This window comes from Bidens hawaiensis, unplaced genomic scaffold (assembly GCF_021521415.1).
Source record: "Bidens hawaiensis isolate Kalapana, Puna unplaced genomic scaffold, B.hawaiensis_p1.1 tig00057101_1, whole genome shotgun sequence".
Classification (NCBI taxonomy): domain Eukaryota; kingdom Viridiplantae; phylum Streptophyta; class Magnoliopsida; order Asterales; family Asteraceae; genus Bidens; species Bidens hawaiensis.
In genome coordinates, this window is record NW_027506385.1 from 22,317 (window position 1) to 39,891 (window position 17,575).

At 37.3% G+C, this 17,575-nt stretch overlaps 2 protein-coding genes and 1 pseudogene across 3 annotated transcripts; 1 reads left to right on the plus strand and 2 right to left on the minus strand.

The window, feature by feature from the left end:
- Positions 1–344: 344 nt before the first annotated feature.
- LOC143617710 (uncharacterized) lies at positions 345–4,893 on the plus strand (annotated as a pseudogene). Its single transcript, XR_013150874.1, has 4 exons — positions 345–485; positions 1,040–1,411; positions 1,484–2,681; positions 2,745–4,893. The product of XR_013150874.1 is annotated as an uncharacterized LOC143617710 (transcript).
- Positions 4,894–9,233: 4,340 nt separating this feature from the next.
- On the minus strand, positions 9,234–9,937 carry LOC143617708 (uncharacterized). Its single transcript, XM_077090185.1, has one exon. The coding sequence runs from the start codon at positions 9,913–9,915 to the stop codon at positions 9,361–9,363; it is 555 nt and encodes a 184-aa protein (XP_076946300.1). The 5' UTR covers positions 9,916–9,937; the 3' UTR covers positions 9,234–9,360.
- Positions 9,938–10,825: 888 nt separating this feature from the next.
- Positions 10,826–13,808, minus strand: LOC143617707 (WAT1-related protein At5g40240-like). Its single transcript, XM_077090184.1, has 7 exons — positions 13,593–13,808; positions 13,446–13,514; positions 13,163–13,279; positions 12,751–12,985; positions 12,515–12,673; positions 11,594–11,745; positions 10,826–10,999 (listed from the first exon to the last, which is right to left on the minus strand). The coding sequence occupies exons 1-7, from the start codon at positions 13,802–13,804 to the stop codon at positions 10,849–10,851; spliced, it is 1,095 nt and encodes a 364-aa protein (XP_076946299.1). The 5' UTR covers positions 13,805–13,808; the 3' UTR covers positions 10,826–10,848.
- Positions 13,809–17,575: the final 3,767 nt, after the last annotated feature.

Here is a 17,575-nt window from a genome sequence, read left to right on the forward strand (position 1 = left end):
TAGCCGTTATACCTGCCAAAAATATCAACATAACAAAGGAAAATCGTTAATAAGCAATAAGTACTGAGGATCACTGATCCTGACGTAGCTCTGGAACTCTTCAGAAGGATAATTGATCCAGACACGTCAATATCTTCTTGACTGCAAGTTAGTGGATAGACTGAGTATTCTAACCGTTATACTTGCTAAATATAAGACTACACATGAGAACAACCGTTAATAAATAGTAAGTACTGTGGATCCTTGATCCTGACGGGATCTGGAACACACGCTAAGGATAACTGATACAAAACATATGCCAGGATAACATATCCACAGTGTCAAATTTCTGTGCACTAACAATCACGATGACGGCAAAAAGCAGTTATGTATGGGCGGTGAGAAGGTGAGTGTTGTTGTGGTTCAGCCGGTGGCACATGTGGCCGGTCCCATCTTTCTCTACGCCACCGTCTCATAATAACAACAACAACTACTCTTTCCAAAAAGTATATGTATTATTTCACTGCATCCATGTCTTTCTTTCCATTGCCTTATTACGATTGCTATTATTAATTACTCTCAGTACCACTTACTGTTGGCTCAATCTGCTCAGCATACAATAGGATTTATGCTTATGTCTGAATCTTATTATTACTAATTTATCTGCTCTTATTAATTTTTCAGTTTTGGTTTTATCTCATTGTGAAATTTGCTAACCTTCATTAGCCATCTCATGTTTACTTCGTCAACCCGTTCTTAATTTTTTGCTTCTCTAACTCTTTGTATGTATAATAGCAACTTTCTTTGCTCTGAATCGTATTTGAAGCCATATGATTGGTATTTGTAATTTCAAATGCTTTCTGAAATTTTGATGTCAGAATACTTTTTTTGTTGAAATTTTGGGACTTAGAAGTTATTCTTGTCAACTTTTTGTCAACATAATCTGGATATGTTTGCTGCCAATATGTGAACATTTACACTCTCATTCAATGTTTTTATCTATTTTCCTGGATGAGTTAACAAGATCTTTAACGGGTTTGGTCTGGTTCATTTCTTGCAGGATGGTCGAAAGATCAACGTTGGCGACTGTGCTTTGTTCAAGCCATCCGACAATTCCCTTCCATTTGTTGGAAGAATCCGTAAATTAATAGTCGGGAAAGATAATAATTTAAGTCTTTGTGTGAATTGGCTTTACCGACCTGCAGACGTAAAGCTTAAAGACGGTGCTTCGCTGCAAGCAGCACCAAACGAAGTTTTCTACTCTTTTCACAAGGATGAGATACCTGCTGCATCGTTACTCCATCCGTGTAAAGTCACATTTCTTCGTAAAGGTGTTGAATTTCCTCCAGGGATATCCTCATTTGTATGCAGACGAGTGTATGATATTGAGAGCGAGTGTTTATGTTGGTTAACTGACAAAGACTATATTAACGTAAGTATAACTGTTTGATATTTATGTTACATATCATCTTATCTTTTGAAATTATCTTGATTGTATATTTAGTCCTTTTTGACACAGGAACTACAAGAAGTAGACCAGTTATTAGATAAGACGTTGATAGAAATGCATGGAGCAGTGCAGACTGGAGGTCGGTCTCCAAAACCCATAAACGGTCCAAACGGGTCGGCCCAACTAAAACCTAGTTCAGATAATGTACAAAACAGTTCATCCTCTATTTCATCACATGCCAGGAGTAAGAAGAGAGATCATGGTGCTCACAATTCAGAATCTGTCAAACGTGATTGTTTATCTAAAGTAGATGATGCAGATTCTGGTCAACTTAGACCAGAATGTGTTTTAAAAACCGAGATTGCTAAAATCACTGATAAAGGTGGATTGGTAGATTTTGGTGGAGTTGAAAAACTAATACAACTCATGCGACCCGATAGTCCGGAGAAGAAACCAGACCTTGCTTGCAGACGAATGCTTGTTAATGTAATATCGAGTACTGACAGGTTCGATTGTTTAGGTCGGTTTGTATCTTTAAGGGGCTTGTCGGTTTTAGACGAATGGCTTCAAGAATCCACAAGTGCAAGATTGGTGATAATAGTCCTAAAGAAAATGAAAAATCTATTGAGGAGTTTCTTTTTTCTTTACTTCGGATACTTGACCGGCTGCCCGTGAATCTTCATGCTTTACAGACGTGTAATGTTGGGAAGTCTGTGAATCACTTACGCAGCCATAAAAACTCTGAAATTCAGAAGAAAGCGAGAAGTCTAGTCGGCACATGGAAGAGACGTGTAGAAGCCGAAATGAATATTATTGAAAAAAAGTCTAGTACGAGTCGAGGTGGTTCTTGGCCAAACAAGTCAATGATTTCAGAAGTTTCTCATGTGGGTGGTAGTAGACGTGCAACCGGTTCTTCTGAAGTGGGTCCCAAGGGTTCTACATCCCAACCTTCTGCAATGAAAAGTCAACATCCAAAACAAAGCTCGGGTGAATGTGTCACTAAATCCCCAACATCACTTGGGTCTACAAAACTGTTCCTGTCATCAGCAACTAAAGAGGGAAGAAGTTGTAGTTCAAGTCAATCTCCAAACAATAGTCAATCTTGTTTTAGTGATCATGGGAAAACCGGGACTTCATGTGTAAGTAAAATCTCTAGTGGTGTTTCACATAGTAAACACACAACCAATGGTTTTCATGGATCTACAATCCTGGGATCGCCAGCTAAACACACATCAGAAAGAGTATCTGATGTGTCAAATGTAGATAATGGAAGCAACCCGAGGCTCATTGTGCGGTTGCCAAACACAAATTGAAGTCCCGTGCAAACTGCGAGTGTGGAATCACCAGGAGACTCGTCTACAATATCTGGCAAAGGCCCACTTTTGGTCCCCTCCGAGAAGCAAGACCAGAAAGCAACCGGAAAAACTGATTGTTTAAACAATGTTCAAAACATGAACATGGGTACAGATTTGTCTCAGGGTAAAGAGGGATTGGCTGTCTGTGATGAGGAACATGGTAAGATAGATGCATCCTTTGGCAGTGGTTCTTATAGCTCTATAAATGCATTGGTGGAGAGCTGCGCTAAATTTTCTGAAGCTAGCGTGCCTCCATCGGGTGGTGATGTTGGTAATATTAATCTTCTTGCCAGCGTGTCACCTGCATGTTCACCTGGCAGTAAGTCACACGTACCTGAAGACTCGAGTTCTGTTAATGCTGCGAAGTTCAGACAAATGGCTAATGATGGTCACAGTGAAGATAATATCAGTGTGGCTAATGGTCATGTAGGTGTGGATAATAATAATAATAATAATACACAGTTGGCGAATATGAGTATGGAGTCTGAGGTAAAGCCTACCGTTCCGCTAGAAAACAGTTTAAGCCCATTACAGGAAGACAAGTGTCATGATGATAAATCGATTGAAACCGCACTGGGCCCACTCGATGCAGCTGCTACGACTGTGAAACCCGAGACACAGGCTAATGAAGAATCGGCTTCTTGGTCATCTTCTGATATGCACGTGGACGAGAAGAAATTGGTGCACAAACGGTTAACCGACGAACCCGTGTCCACCACTCGTGACGCTAATCTAACACCAAAGTCTGAAGAGAATGATGACAATAAGCCTGAGCAGAGTGAAAGACAAAGTACAGAAAAAGACGAAAATACCTCTGCGGCTGAAAAGCCTAATGATGGAACCGAGCCCAATTGTGTTGAAGGTCCTGCAGTAAAGTTGGACTTTGATTTAAATGAAGTTCTTCCTAGTGACGATGGGATACAAATAGAGGTTGAAAAGGCAGCTCTTCATACACCGAGCCCGTTATCTTCTAATAATAAAAATCCTTCTGGTTTGATTACTGTAGCTGCTGCTGCCAAAGGACCATTTTACCCTGCAGAGAGCCTTTCACGAGGTAAGCCCGAGCTGGGATGGAAAGGTTCAGCTGCCACCAGTGCATTCCGTCCAGCAGAGCCACGAAAGGTTGATGCTCTTGTGCCTGATAATAGCCATACCAGTAAACCAGCCCGCCCTTTGTTTGACTTTGACCTGAATGTTGGAGTTGAAGACGCTGGTCAACACAATGAACCGTCAGGATTGGATCTTGATTTAAATGCGTCTGAGGAGGGTCCTCAGGTTGTCCAGCTGTCAGTTAATAGACCTAGGTCATCATTTCTACCTGGTGGGCCGAATTCTTCACGGGATTTTGATTTAAATGGGCCCGGCGTGGAAGAAGTTGGCAGTGAGTCGGTTTCTTTTTCAAAAAATGGTATGCAGTTTATGTCCGGTGTTCCTAATGTCAGAGTGAATAATAACATGGACATGAACTTTTCAACATGGTTTCCACCAAACAATATCTACCCAGCAATGACAATTCCATCTCAAAGAATGTTGAATTCCGTTACCACCAGCTCAACAGTCAACCCTGATATATTTAGAGGTCCTGTCTTGCCCTCATCTCCAGCAGTTGCGTTTCCATCTAATGTTCCGCCGTATCAGTATTCACATTTCCCGTTCGAACCCAGTTTCTCAATACCAAATACATTTCCTTTGGTTTCAAACGCTTAAGTGGACGCTTCGTCATCTGGCAACGGGCCTGGTCCCGTTTGTTTCCCAAGTATTCCCTCGGTGGGACCTAACGGTTATAGACCATACTTTATGAGTCTACCTGGAGGGTCGAGTAACGTGGGTTCCGATGGAGAAAGTGGGGCGGCCAAGGTCAAGGTTTAGATCTAAATGCGGGTCCCGGAAGCGGGTCAGATGATAAACTACCTTTTGCTTTGAGACAGTTACCTCTTGCGGGTTCTCAAGTGTTAGCTGATGGGCAGCTAAAGATGTTTCAGCAAATGGCTGCAGGTGGTACTGGTGGCGGGCCGGGAAAAAGAAAAGAGCCGGATGGCGGTTGGGATGGTGGTGATAGGGTTAGTTACAAGCATCCACATTGGCAGTAGGAAAAGGTGTTGCTGCAATACCTGGTGAGTATTATTATAATTATTATTATGGTGGTTTTGCAGGTTTGAGTCGGGTCGTCTGTTTATATGTTGATGCGTTTGATGTGATTTGCAGGGACGCGGCGGATCGGACGGGACTGGACCGGACCATGTGTTGGGTTTTGAAGAATGTTACCCTTGTGACTGAACTGGCTTGGTTGGTTGTGAGGGTTGTGTAATGAAATGAATGCATAGGGATAGGTTGGTTGAGTTGTTGCTTGATATAGTTTGAACAGAGTGTGGCCTGTGTTGATGTTTAACCTGTTTCAAATTGAAAGCATTTGCCCACCACAAACAGAACAGAACAGAACAAAACAAAACAAAACAAAACCAGGGAATTGGTTTCAACGGATATATGTAGAGTGCAAGTTCTTCTGGGTTTAGTTTATTAAAATTTTTGTTTTCTTTTCCTTTTGTTGGTTATGCAAAGTTGTATTCAGTTATTCACACACCTCTGGGTCGGGTTGGAACCATGCAGCTAAAGCGGACCGGTTGGCATAATCGGCCCTTTCTAGGATTGGTTTTTGCCAGCAAGGACCAAGGGTTGATCTGGTCAACCCAATGAACGGGTTTTGTTTTCAATGTCTAGGCTGTCTGATGGCCAAAGGTTCTGGCTAGAGACCACCACAGTATGGTTAGTTTATGGTTGTATTCTTAAGTACGGCTCTATGGATCCAAAATATACCTTATTTCTTGTGATTTGATTTTACATTTGCGTTTTTGTTTATGTAATTGGCGTGGCTAGGGCTTGGCATGCAAGATTGTGATGCAGTCATCTGGGTACCATAGGAAATGGGACTGCAATGCAAAACAAAGCTTAAGCACTTAGGGGTGTTCGTGGTTTTAACTGTATAAACTAACCTGTTTTTCTATATTAGGTTAAATCGTTAATTACGGTTAAGTACTAACATGCTCTTTAACTTTCTAGATGGCAAAACGCCAAACGAGATAATGTTCTTTGTTTGAGGACAAATGAGTACAAGAACCTAGGTAGCGTTTGGTATGTAGGAATGGTGTTTGGTTGCTTAATGGAATGGAATCATCCATTGCACATGGAATTCAATTCCATCAAAACCATTCCTTCTCACCCTTCATCTTTTTTTTCATTCCATTCTTCTTCAACCTATTTTCTCAACACCACCACCACCACCTAACAACAGCAACCACCATCACCACAACCATAGCCGCCACCACCACCACCACCTCTGTCGCCACCACCACCACCGCCACCTAACCGCCACTGTCGCCGTCGCCATCACCACCTCCGCCGCCACCATCGTCTCCATAACCACCACCACCACCACTGTCACTGCCTGACCACCACCTCCGTCGTTGCCACCCTGCCATCATCATCACTACTAACGCTACCATCGCTTAACCACCACAACCACAACCCTTGCCGCCAGACCGCCACCACCACCACCATCGTCGCCACCGCCATCACAGTTTTCGTCTTCAGAGCTACCACCATGGTCGCCATTTTAGTATTTTTTTTTCTTGTTTTGGTAAATAAAAATTATTTTGAGATATGAGTGTTTTTATTATTTCTATTTCTTTCATACATATTTTCTAGATACCAAACACTAAAGTAATAATTCATTTCATTTTCATAGATTAACCAACCAAGACAAAGGAATGGTAATTGTCCATTTCATTCCTTCTCCCATTTCATCCCCCTTTATTCCATTACTTTCAATCAAATATAAATGGAATGAACGAGTAAATGGAATGGACAAAGGAATGAAATGAATCACTACTGTTTCATTGTCTTGTTTGGTTACCACGTAAGAATGAAATGAATCATCACTTTATTATTATATTTTAGTTAAATAGTAAACTGTTTAGTCATAATATTTTTTATCAATTAATAAAACGGTTATAAAATAATGCGATATAGTAATAAAAGTATAATAACAATTATAATTTAATAAAATTTATACTATAATAAAATAATAATGATGATGATAAATAGCAATAATAATAATAGGAGTAATAATAATAACAAAAATAATAATTATTTTTATTATTAATTATTATTATTATTATTATCATCATCATCATTATCAATATTATTATTATTGTTATTATTATTGATCATTTTCCATTTCATTCCTAGAATGAATGAAAGAAAAACCACCTTTTGCTAAGGATGAAAAATGTTATATATGGAATGGTTTGCATTCCTTAGGAATGATTCATTCCATTAATGAATGGTAACCAAACATGTTTTATTTCATTCATTTGATATGAGTCATTTCATTCCATCTCTCATTACTTCATACCAAACACTACCTAAAGGTGATCATAGGGTATTGGTATCATTGTATCAAGGTGTAAGGTGTCCCTCTTGTGAGGTTGAGGGTTTAAATCTTGTGATGGATAAAAATATAGATTTAGGAGTAAACTTTGGTGGCGTGTTAACTGTTAAAAAAATTAAAAAGTAATAATGATAAAATCAAATGGCGGAACATGGTAGGCATATTGGGCTTTTGAATTGTAGATGGCAGCAGAATGTGTAAGCTTTTGAAAATGTTTGTAAGCATCATTAGAGTTCAGGAAAGACGATAGACGATTCAGTTTCAAGTTCATTGCTTTGCCTTTGCCTATTGTCCAAGGTGATTCATGATTTATTACGGTTATTAATATAGTTTTTATTCATTTATTTTCAATAATAGTAACAGCAATCACCAAATCATTCACGGGTTAGAGCTTGAACAACTCAAACCTGAGCTTTTATATAAACCAAGTATGTTAAAAATAATTTAGCTTAATATATAGTTAAAACTAAACAATCAATTTATAATAACCAAATCAAGCTAAGATCAACCCCGCTAAGTTAAACTAGCCAAGTTCGACACACCTCAAACAGAGCGAGTCGATTACTTGAGAATGTTTTCTCTGAGTCCCAGTGATTAAGTCGATTACTTGAGAACGACTTTTCTAAGTCAGTGATTCAAGCAAAAGTGAGAAGTAGGCTACATAAACTAAATTGTTAATGAAGTATCAAAATTACTTCATATACTCCATTAAAGTAAACATGTTGCAAAACATTTTCTATTTATTGGGTTTGGATCAAGTACAAAATAAATAAACGTGTTAACTGTACGAATCAAGTAGTGTAGTTAAATATATAAAATAATGTAATTTTATAGTGTAGTATAATTACACTATGATGTAATTACATAATTACACTAGTTGATTCGCTCAGCTAGCCCCTATTTATTTACATCTCCTAAGATTTCCAACTTTTAAAGTCCCAATATACACTTTCAAAACAGATATCAAATAAACCCTCCAATATGAAAAAAGAATCAACATTTCAAGAACACAATCATCACATTATACCATAACTCATACAAATAACCAATATTATTCTATAATAGGTCTTAAAAACACCACAACACCGCATCAAATTTAAAACATACTAGTCAAACCAAACACAATCATTCATAACCAATCCAGCGTACTTTCCCAACCAGGCCATTTGTTCATATACTCGTAACTAATTTTGTCGCACAAATCGCTCTAAAGCAATTTACTTCGAAATAGACTACAAGAACTGAATTTAGTTCCAAAAGAGACAAGGGGCAGCATAACAGAGCCAGAAGCATAAAGCTCGTTCCAAGCTACGTTCAAACTAGCTCGGACCTTCAATTACCAAACTTGATTATTCTCGCAAGCTTAAACAATAATATGAGTTATACATATATATTAGTTATTTATATAATAATTATTAATAGAATATAACATATAGTTACTCCACAAAAACTATTATATACATAACTACGATAAAAAAAAATATAACTCAGACAGGATTTTTTTAACAAACGTCCATCCTAATGGCGAAATCATGATTTCTGAGTAAACAATTGGAACTGGTCCATCCGAATGACGAAATCATGATATCTGAGTACACCGTCGGAACAATAAGATTCTTATAGTTAAGAAGGAAAACCGAAATTAGTTATCAATTAATTTGATAACAAATGAGCAGAGATCAAACCTTCTACAATCAAGTGAGCCGAGTTCAACTCGTTTACACTGCAAACAGAGTGAATTGGCTACTTAGGAGCGATTTTTGAGTTCAGTGACACGTTTAGAACAGAAGTGAGAAGCAGGCTGTTTGTACTAGAATGCTGATGAACCATCAAACTCACTTCATTACAGTTATACACTATCACATGCAAACATGCTACATTTTCATTAAACATTATCCAACGTCCCAATAATAAGCTGAGTTTGTATAATATCATCTTAACCATACATAGTAAAGGTCACAATAGTAAACCCGTAAAAAATAAGCGATTTTCAAGAAGAGAATTATAGTCAAATTCGAAAACAAATAACCAACATTATTCTACAATAGGTTTTTACAACACCACATCAAATTCAAAACAAACACAAAACGAAACATATAACATAGCAAAAAGAAAAAAAAAGTCAAACCTCAAGATTCAAGCGAGGAGCTACCAAGAACAAAGGAAAACAACTCCCGAACAGGCGAGTACTCGACCAAGCCAATATCCATGGCATAGCCATTGACGGGCAACTTCAAATCCCTGAGCACCGTAAAGGCCTCGGGCATTCTATTCTTGGGCACTTCCTCTGCGACGGGGCAGTACGGGATCCAGGCGTCCGGCTTGTACTCTTCCCCAACCTCCACCCCTTCTCTTTTCATTGCCTCGCACAACTGGAAGTGAAACTGCAGAAGAGAGAGAGTGGGAGTCGGGGCAAGAAAGAGGACATTGTTATCATTGGCAAGACTCCCGATGGAGCCGAAAGACAAGGGTAGAGGATCCTGCTTCGAGGCGAAAGACTTGACGATGTTTTCAAGCTTTGATGGGTCGATAAAGGGGCTCGAGAAGAGAGTGATATGGGGTCTGGATTCGATTTCGATCAAATGGGTACTGATCTGGCGACGAGCAACGACATTCCATGCTTTCAACACTTGGTTTTCTAAAGCCGGATCGAAGTAAAGCTCAATTGCGTACCCTTCAGACATTGGGAATTAGGGTTTCTCAATTACAACAGGAGTTTGATTTCAATTGAGGAGTTAGGGTTTTGATGAAAATGAAGAGGCCAGAAGATGGATGCGGGTATGAATATCAATATCACTGCCTTTATTATTACTTTATTTGCACCTTTCATCCCTTTACTTATCTTGGTCATCTAACATATTTTAATTATAACGTCTATACATAGAGATTAATTTATCGATTTTATATTCATAAACTATTTGGTACTTAAAACAGATGATGTTAAGCATATCATTTTATACAACTTTTGAAACAAATATTCAACAAGAGCCGTATCGATAGACATACTAAAAGACGGCACATAACTTATTTAATAATTTTAAACATCACATGATTCTTGACCTTCTTTTAGGGTTTTGAACATTGTGTCTCTATGGTAGTATCATGCTTTATTGCTCAACTTAAACATAACCCACGCTTTTATTTGTTCAAAAAAACATCAACCTTAACTCGCACTCACTTAAAGCCATGTAATCCATACATGATTGTTTAGCCAAGTTATTTAACTGTACCAAACGGGTTGAGGCCTTGAAGGGCTGGCAGATAGTAATTAAGTTGCAAACATGTTAATTAGGTTGTAGAAAATGCGTTAAGGATCAAAGTGGGTTAGCAAGTTGACCAGTGTCACATAAAGATTGATGAATCTAATTACACGCCATGTTTTGGTTCAAAACCCGAACGATAGTAAACGATTTTTCCTGTTTTTCTAGCTCGACCCGTTTCACACCTTTATTTTCTTTTTCATCTTTTATGTTACTTTTTTGTTTTCTAAGAGATGAATAATCATATTACAACCCGGTCAAGTACAGTAAAAACACAAATATTTGATGATATTTACGTTTTTTTTTTACCGAAAAACAATAATTTCAAATTAATGGACACAAGAGTTACATAGCAACCTAACAGTTTGATTCATTTGTGGATGAAAGGAGAGGGGCTGTTTGATCAGATGAACCTGGTTCATCTGTTATTGGTAACTTGCTCTTCTCTTTGGCCTGCCCCCACATCACAGTATAAAATCCGGCAGCAACTATTGCGGCTCCAATCGCGCTGCAAACGGGTTAAATGTGTCAGTATGGGTTAAACAGGTTGTAAATGGGTTGATGGTAGGGATGTTAAACAAGTTGTGTTCACGGATTGGCAGGTCCAACCTGACACGACTGGACCTGAAAATCGTGTCAAACACGTGAATCCGAACACGACATGTATATTCGTGGGTGTACACGCCCAGTATGACCCACAAGTTTTTTATTTTTTGTTGTTTTTACTACAAAAGATACCCAAAACAATTACAATTTATTATTACAGAAAACACATTACAAAACTACATGAGTCAAACTGGCCAACCCGTTGGGTTGAAACGATCAAGACCTGTTTGTACCAAACCTAAACCCGTGAATTTCGTGTTAGGCTTGTGTTGGGTCAGAAATTCATACCCTAATTAAATTAAATAGGTTACATTTTTAAACAATCAAGTTGACAAGTTCAATTAAACGGGCTATTCAGGTCAAGCCGAACACAACCCATTTAATTAAACAAGTTTCATTAACACCCAAACACAGACGTGTTTATCATACGAGCTATAGATCATATGATAACTAGAACTTGAATACTTTCACGTGTGTTTTGGCATTGATAATTTACCTTCCTAAGTGAAGTGAATCACCAAGAAAAGTGACACCCATGATAACTGCAATAACTATTGACAGGGGCGAGAACATGGCAACAAAAACCGGGCCTTTCTTCTCCAAGCACCATGTGATGGCAGTATTACGAAACACAACTGAAAACACCGTCTGAAAATAATAAAAAAAAAGTCAATATGCTAGCACCAAAATGCGCAATAAAGCTTGAAAATTGTAACAAGGCCGTTAACGAGTCAAAACTAGTCCTTGTTGAAAAGGTTACATATAAAATAATTAATGCGTTAACTATGATTAGAAAAACAATAATGAAAACTTTTTAGACAACTTAAACCCGTTCGACCCATTTCCTCTTTGAGCTAGATTTTTCTATTTGAGTTTGAATATTAAGCCATATCAACGCAGTTGTAAATAAATAGTTGAAGTTACACATTGCACTCAACTTTAAGGGTCCTAAATGGGTCGAATTTGTGGAATGACGGGCTGAACCCAACACAAACCCGAACCAGAGAATCTTTAACCCAATACATGAACTCCTAAACGACACGAGTTTCATGGGTTGAGACGAACATGAGATTATTTTATTTTATTTTTTGCATATTAATACTCTAAAACTAACAATTTATAACCAAAACAGAAAACAAATGTATGTGAAATAGTTATATTCAAATTATAAAACCTAATGTTGTTCTTTTAAAATTTGGCATAATATAGCAATCAATTTAATTTATGACATAATACACAATTTTTATAAAACAATTACCAAAATAAATGGGCTAAAAAGGGTCAACCCACCAAGTCGACCCGAACACAACCTATTTAGCCAAACGTGTGTGCGACATCGACCCAAAACTGACCCTTACCCGTTTAGACTAAACCCAAACCTGTGAATTTCGTGTTAGAAATTCAAACTCAAACTCACCCCAAAAACTACAGCAACCATCCCAGTTCCGGGCTGCAACACCCACGCGTTTAAGTCTGGTTCTAGGAATGGAGCCACAGCTATACATTGTATGGTCCCAAATAGAATAAAGAAAAACACAATGGTCCGTTGATCCGGATATTCTCTAGCTGTTGCTGACTGGATGTACATATAAATCAACAAATCAATAGCTAAAATAAGTAATAATCCACTTTTTTAAGTGATTAAGATCATACTTGTAAAACATTCCATATAGCACCGACAATTCCACCAGCAATAAGAATCAACCCGCCAAATATCCAATCCGATGGTCGCGACAAAAGAAGCTGATTGGATGAATCTTGAGACGGGCCCGTGTTAAAAATTTCCGAGCCTTGATAGAATGTGAACAACATTGCTCCTGATATTGTTATTATGGTACCCAATAACTTTGCTACACTGCTTGAACTTCTTATGTCTATTTTCTCCATCCTAAACACACATATAAAAAAGTTTGAAACGCTTAGGGGGTGTTTGGTTTGCATAATGTTTCTGGAATCCCAAACCGAACCATGGTCACCCATATGATAGTTGTGTTTAGCAGGGTATTAATGTGGTCCCACGAGTGAAATTGAAAAAAAAAAGAATATTGTGATGGTCCTGTCCTACCTGAAGGCAACTGCAATCAAGAAAGTGTTGGCAGGAGACAAGTTTGAGATGGCACTTGCCATTGTTGGAGAGCTGTAGCCAATACCTTGATAAGTAAGTAGTTGATACAGACTCAGCCTACAAACAACCAACCAATGTATGCAAAGTTTGTAAAGATGTTACCCTGAAAGAGGTTAAGGATATAAAGAAAGAAGATGCAACATATGTTTGGTGATCCGGATCCTCTTGACTTTATTCACTTTTTAATTTAAAAAAGAGGAAATGAGCTGAATCTGTTAGTTACCCTAATAGGCCAAGAATAAAGAATCTGAAAACAAGACGAAAACTGAGCGGAGGAGGACGACCAGCATTTCTGCACAAGATCAAACCATTATAAGTTAATTAAAAACCAAACACAAATTAGACAGACTTTGTTGGCAGGCAGACTAACCTGAAGAAACCGATGATGAAAGTTGGAAGCAGCAACAAGATACCAAGAGCATCATGGTAAACAATATAGACAATACTTGACATGCCATCATTCATGGCTGCTTTCACTATGGTCAACACACTCATATCCAGGCATGTGATCATCAACATAGCAACAAAAGGCATCACCTCATTGCTCCATGTCCATGCTTCATCAGTCGTCATACTGATCATCAAAATCAAATATGAAAGAGAGAAGATAATATGGATTATTATTTTGTCAGATATATAGGCTGGAATTTATTTCAGATTGATTTGTCGACTAGTGGCAATCTTGTAAGCAATACATTTCATGTCAACTTGTGTTAGATTATAATAAATTAAGATGGTCATAGTTTTACACCCTCACCTACCACTCAGCTCAAAGGATAAATATCATCTTACTCTTTTTTTTTTAATGTTTTCATAACCGATTCGGGCCGGTAAGTTCCCTAAAAGCCGAGCCAACTACAAAAACCAGACCGGTAGTGGACCGAATCGGTCCGATCTGGTTTCAATAACATTGCCTTTTTTTCAAAGCTGCTGGTAAACTACAACCTATTAAATAAATGTATTCTCAAGACCCAAAAGCTCACCTAAGACAAGCCAAGCTTAACAATTAAATATAATATATATGTATACCAAGTATAAAATCATAAATTAATAACATGGATGATGTAACTTTAATCTTAATCTTAAGTTTCAAAAATTACGATAAACGCGGATAGTCCCGGTTGTGGATGGACGTTAACTTTTACTACTATAAGTAAGGGTGCCAAACGTATCGGGTTGGAGGGCCAAAATGTGCAACCCGAACCCAACACATATTATCCGTGTCAAAGATTTGAACCCTAACTGATGCCGGATCAACCTAAACGGTACCCATTTAACCCACATTTTTGAATGAATCGTTTATATTGATGAGTTATAAGCGAGTTATCAATAATATGGAGTGACGATGGAATATTAAGTGTCACACCTTGGCCAAAGGCGGATGAACATGCCGGGGCACGACAAATTGCTCAAGAACACAATGACACTATTAAAGTGACAATATTTACTCAATTCATTTATTTCATTCAATAACTCAAGTACAACTTTTCAAAGATTAAATACAAACAATTACAACAATATTTAACTCATTAAAATATCCTAAAGGTATAACCTAAGTGATGAGGCGTCAATCTTCATAAGCAACCCAAAAGTAAACCTGTAGCATGCATAAACATAGATTTGATTAACACGAATGTTGGTGAGCAATACACTAGTTTTTGCTATATGTATATAATGAGGCAAAATCACAATTCATATGTGTAAATAGAATATCGCAACAACCATTGTAAATGTAAAGTAAACAACTGAGGCTCCTTTCTATTTGTTAACAACCAAAATACTCAGATAAATAATGAGACCATATTCTATTCGCACAAAGTTAAAATAGTTAGGGGAGCGTATGAACATACTTTTTGAGGACGAGGATGAGGCCAACCCATAACAATAATTAAACACTTAAGCACACAAATAATGAGGCATACACAATTGATCGGGAAAATATTCATATACACACATAATGTAGAATTGTGGATTTAGTATTGAGGTCATAAAACATGTAAGTTTGAATGTGGTACGCATGCCACCCCGAAAAGTATAAAAGCGTAAAAAGGGGGAGTGTGATTACTATAAGTTAAGCAAGCGACGGAATAGACGAGCCGGTCCTTAAGCGGGCGCACCGGAAGGTTTGGTTTATAACAAGTGAGTCCGAGAAATAAGTGAGTTTAGGAATGGGGATGTGTCCAGAAGCAAATATTAAACAAAAGTAAAATAAAATAAACTTGAATTCAAATTGGGGTTTTATTGAATATGGGGTTTGAGCGAAAGTTCGGTTTTGGTTCGGTCCATGGCTCGATATGAGACCGAGGTTGGTTGCCACATATCCAAAACATGAGAACTAACAACAAACTAAAATAAAACAGAAACTTGAAAGAAAAAACAATAATCAGTCGCTTGAAACACAACTTGTGTTTTTAAGCGAATGATTCGATTTAAGACGGGTTGCTTGGTTTATTTAATCTGGGGCTAGGTTTTAGGCCAAGTCCGGTACCAATCTCCCTTTAACATGAAACATAACTACAAAACATTAGCCAAGAATGATCAATCAAAAATAGATCACATCTAAGGTACGAAAACAACCAAAAGGATTTCAATCAGTTTTGGACAGAATCTGTCATTGATTTGAATAATAATTAAAAATATAAATAAATTTCTAAAAGTTATAAAGATCTCTAGTCTACTGAATTAGGGTGTTATGTGTTGGGTTTTAACAAGATTACCAAAGTCATATAAACCATTTTATATGAAAAACGCAGCAGATAAATAAGTTTTAAATCTTGTTAATTAGATGAATATAAAACCGATTTTATATGCAAAACCCAAGCTGCGGATCCATATACGAATTTGCATGCATACCAATATAAACAACCATAGGGTTTTCATAGCATACCATCTTCAAGAGTCCAAGAAAATGAAGAAGATGATGATATGAAGGGCGAGTCTTCAAGATAGAAGAACCTCAAGCTTGTATACACTTCAAGCTTCCAACAAACACTTTGATTTTGCTAGGATTTACACTTGGAAAACTCTTCCTTGATATTTCTTTCTTTGGTCGAAATCAAGAGAGAAAAAGAGAAAGAAGTTTTCTTACAACTTGTGTGTATGAGAGAGAGAGAGAGAAAGAGATTTGGTTGTGAGCAATAATGCACCACATAAATCTGCTAACCAAAAATAGCGCATGTCTTGGAATAAATAAAACAATTAAGTGAGGAGAGAGAAGGGGGGGGGGGAGGGAGTGTGCAGCCAAAAGATTCTCACCCAATTCAAACTCAGCTAATCTATTTTATTTATTTATGTTATAACATAACATAACATGCAAAATCCAGTATGCTTTGCATATTGTTATTTAACCATCTTAAATAACTTCGTATATGCAAAATGCAAAAGCAGTAGGTTTTGCATATTGTTATTTAACCAATTTAAATAACTTCGTATATACAAAATGCAAAAGCAGTAGATTTTTCATATTGTTATTTAACCCATTTAAATAACATCGTATATGCAAAATGCAGAGCAGTAGGTTTTGCATATTGTTATTTAACCCATTTAAATAACATCGTATATGCAAAATGCAAAAGCAGTAGGTTTTGCATATTGTTATTTAACCCATTTAAATAACATCGTATATGCAAAATGAAAATCTCTCAAAACATAAATTATCCATATAATTTATTTATTACACAAGTGCAAATATTTAGAAATCCAATTTCCATATATTCGAAGTGTTGATATTTATTTGTTAGATCATATCTTAAATAAATATCATGGTGTTTGTCTAGCTTGTTATTGGGTATGACCCGACTTGGATCATAACGTACTAGCCACATCAACTCTAATATGTGTCTTGGGCATACCGATTCCAACAATCTCCCACTTGCACAAGATACATAGAAGATTGATGCAAATAGCAAATACCGCCTAACAACGGTTTACTACTCCTAATACGTATGACAAAGTGCCATTCAATAACATCATCCTATTTAATTCACCGAATTGAAATGATTTAGGTGAATCTATCATTTATCCTTCTGCCACATATGTCATGTCAAATCCAGAGACACAGAGTGATCATTCTCTGTTGATTTAACTTAGCAGGCCTTAGACATCTTACTCTCAACAAATAAGAGGGACAAATCCCCTTTTGATTACATACGTCTCTCACAATCACCTCATACCATACATGGTCTTATCCTTATGTACCGTCATGTTTTAGAGCAGCGAAGAACTAGGTCAAAGAATAATTTGGTAATATCAAGACCCAATATGTATCTCAGGTCGGAGGATACTATGATATTCACCTTTACTCAAATTTAATTATGATCACCAATCACAAGGATTCCATGCAGTAACATTTGA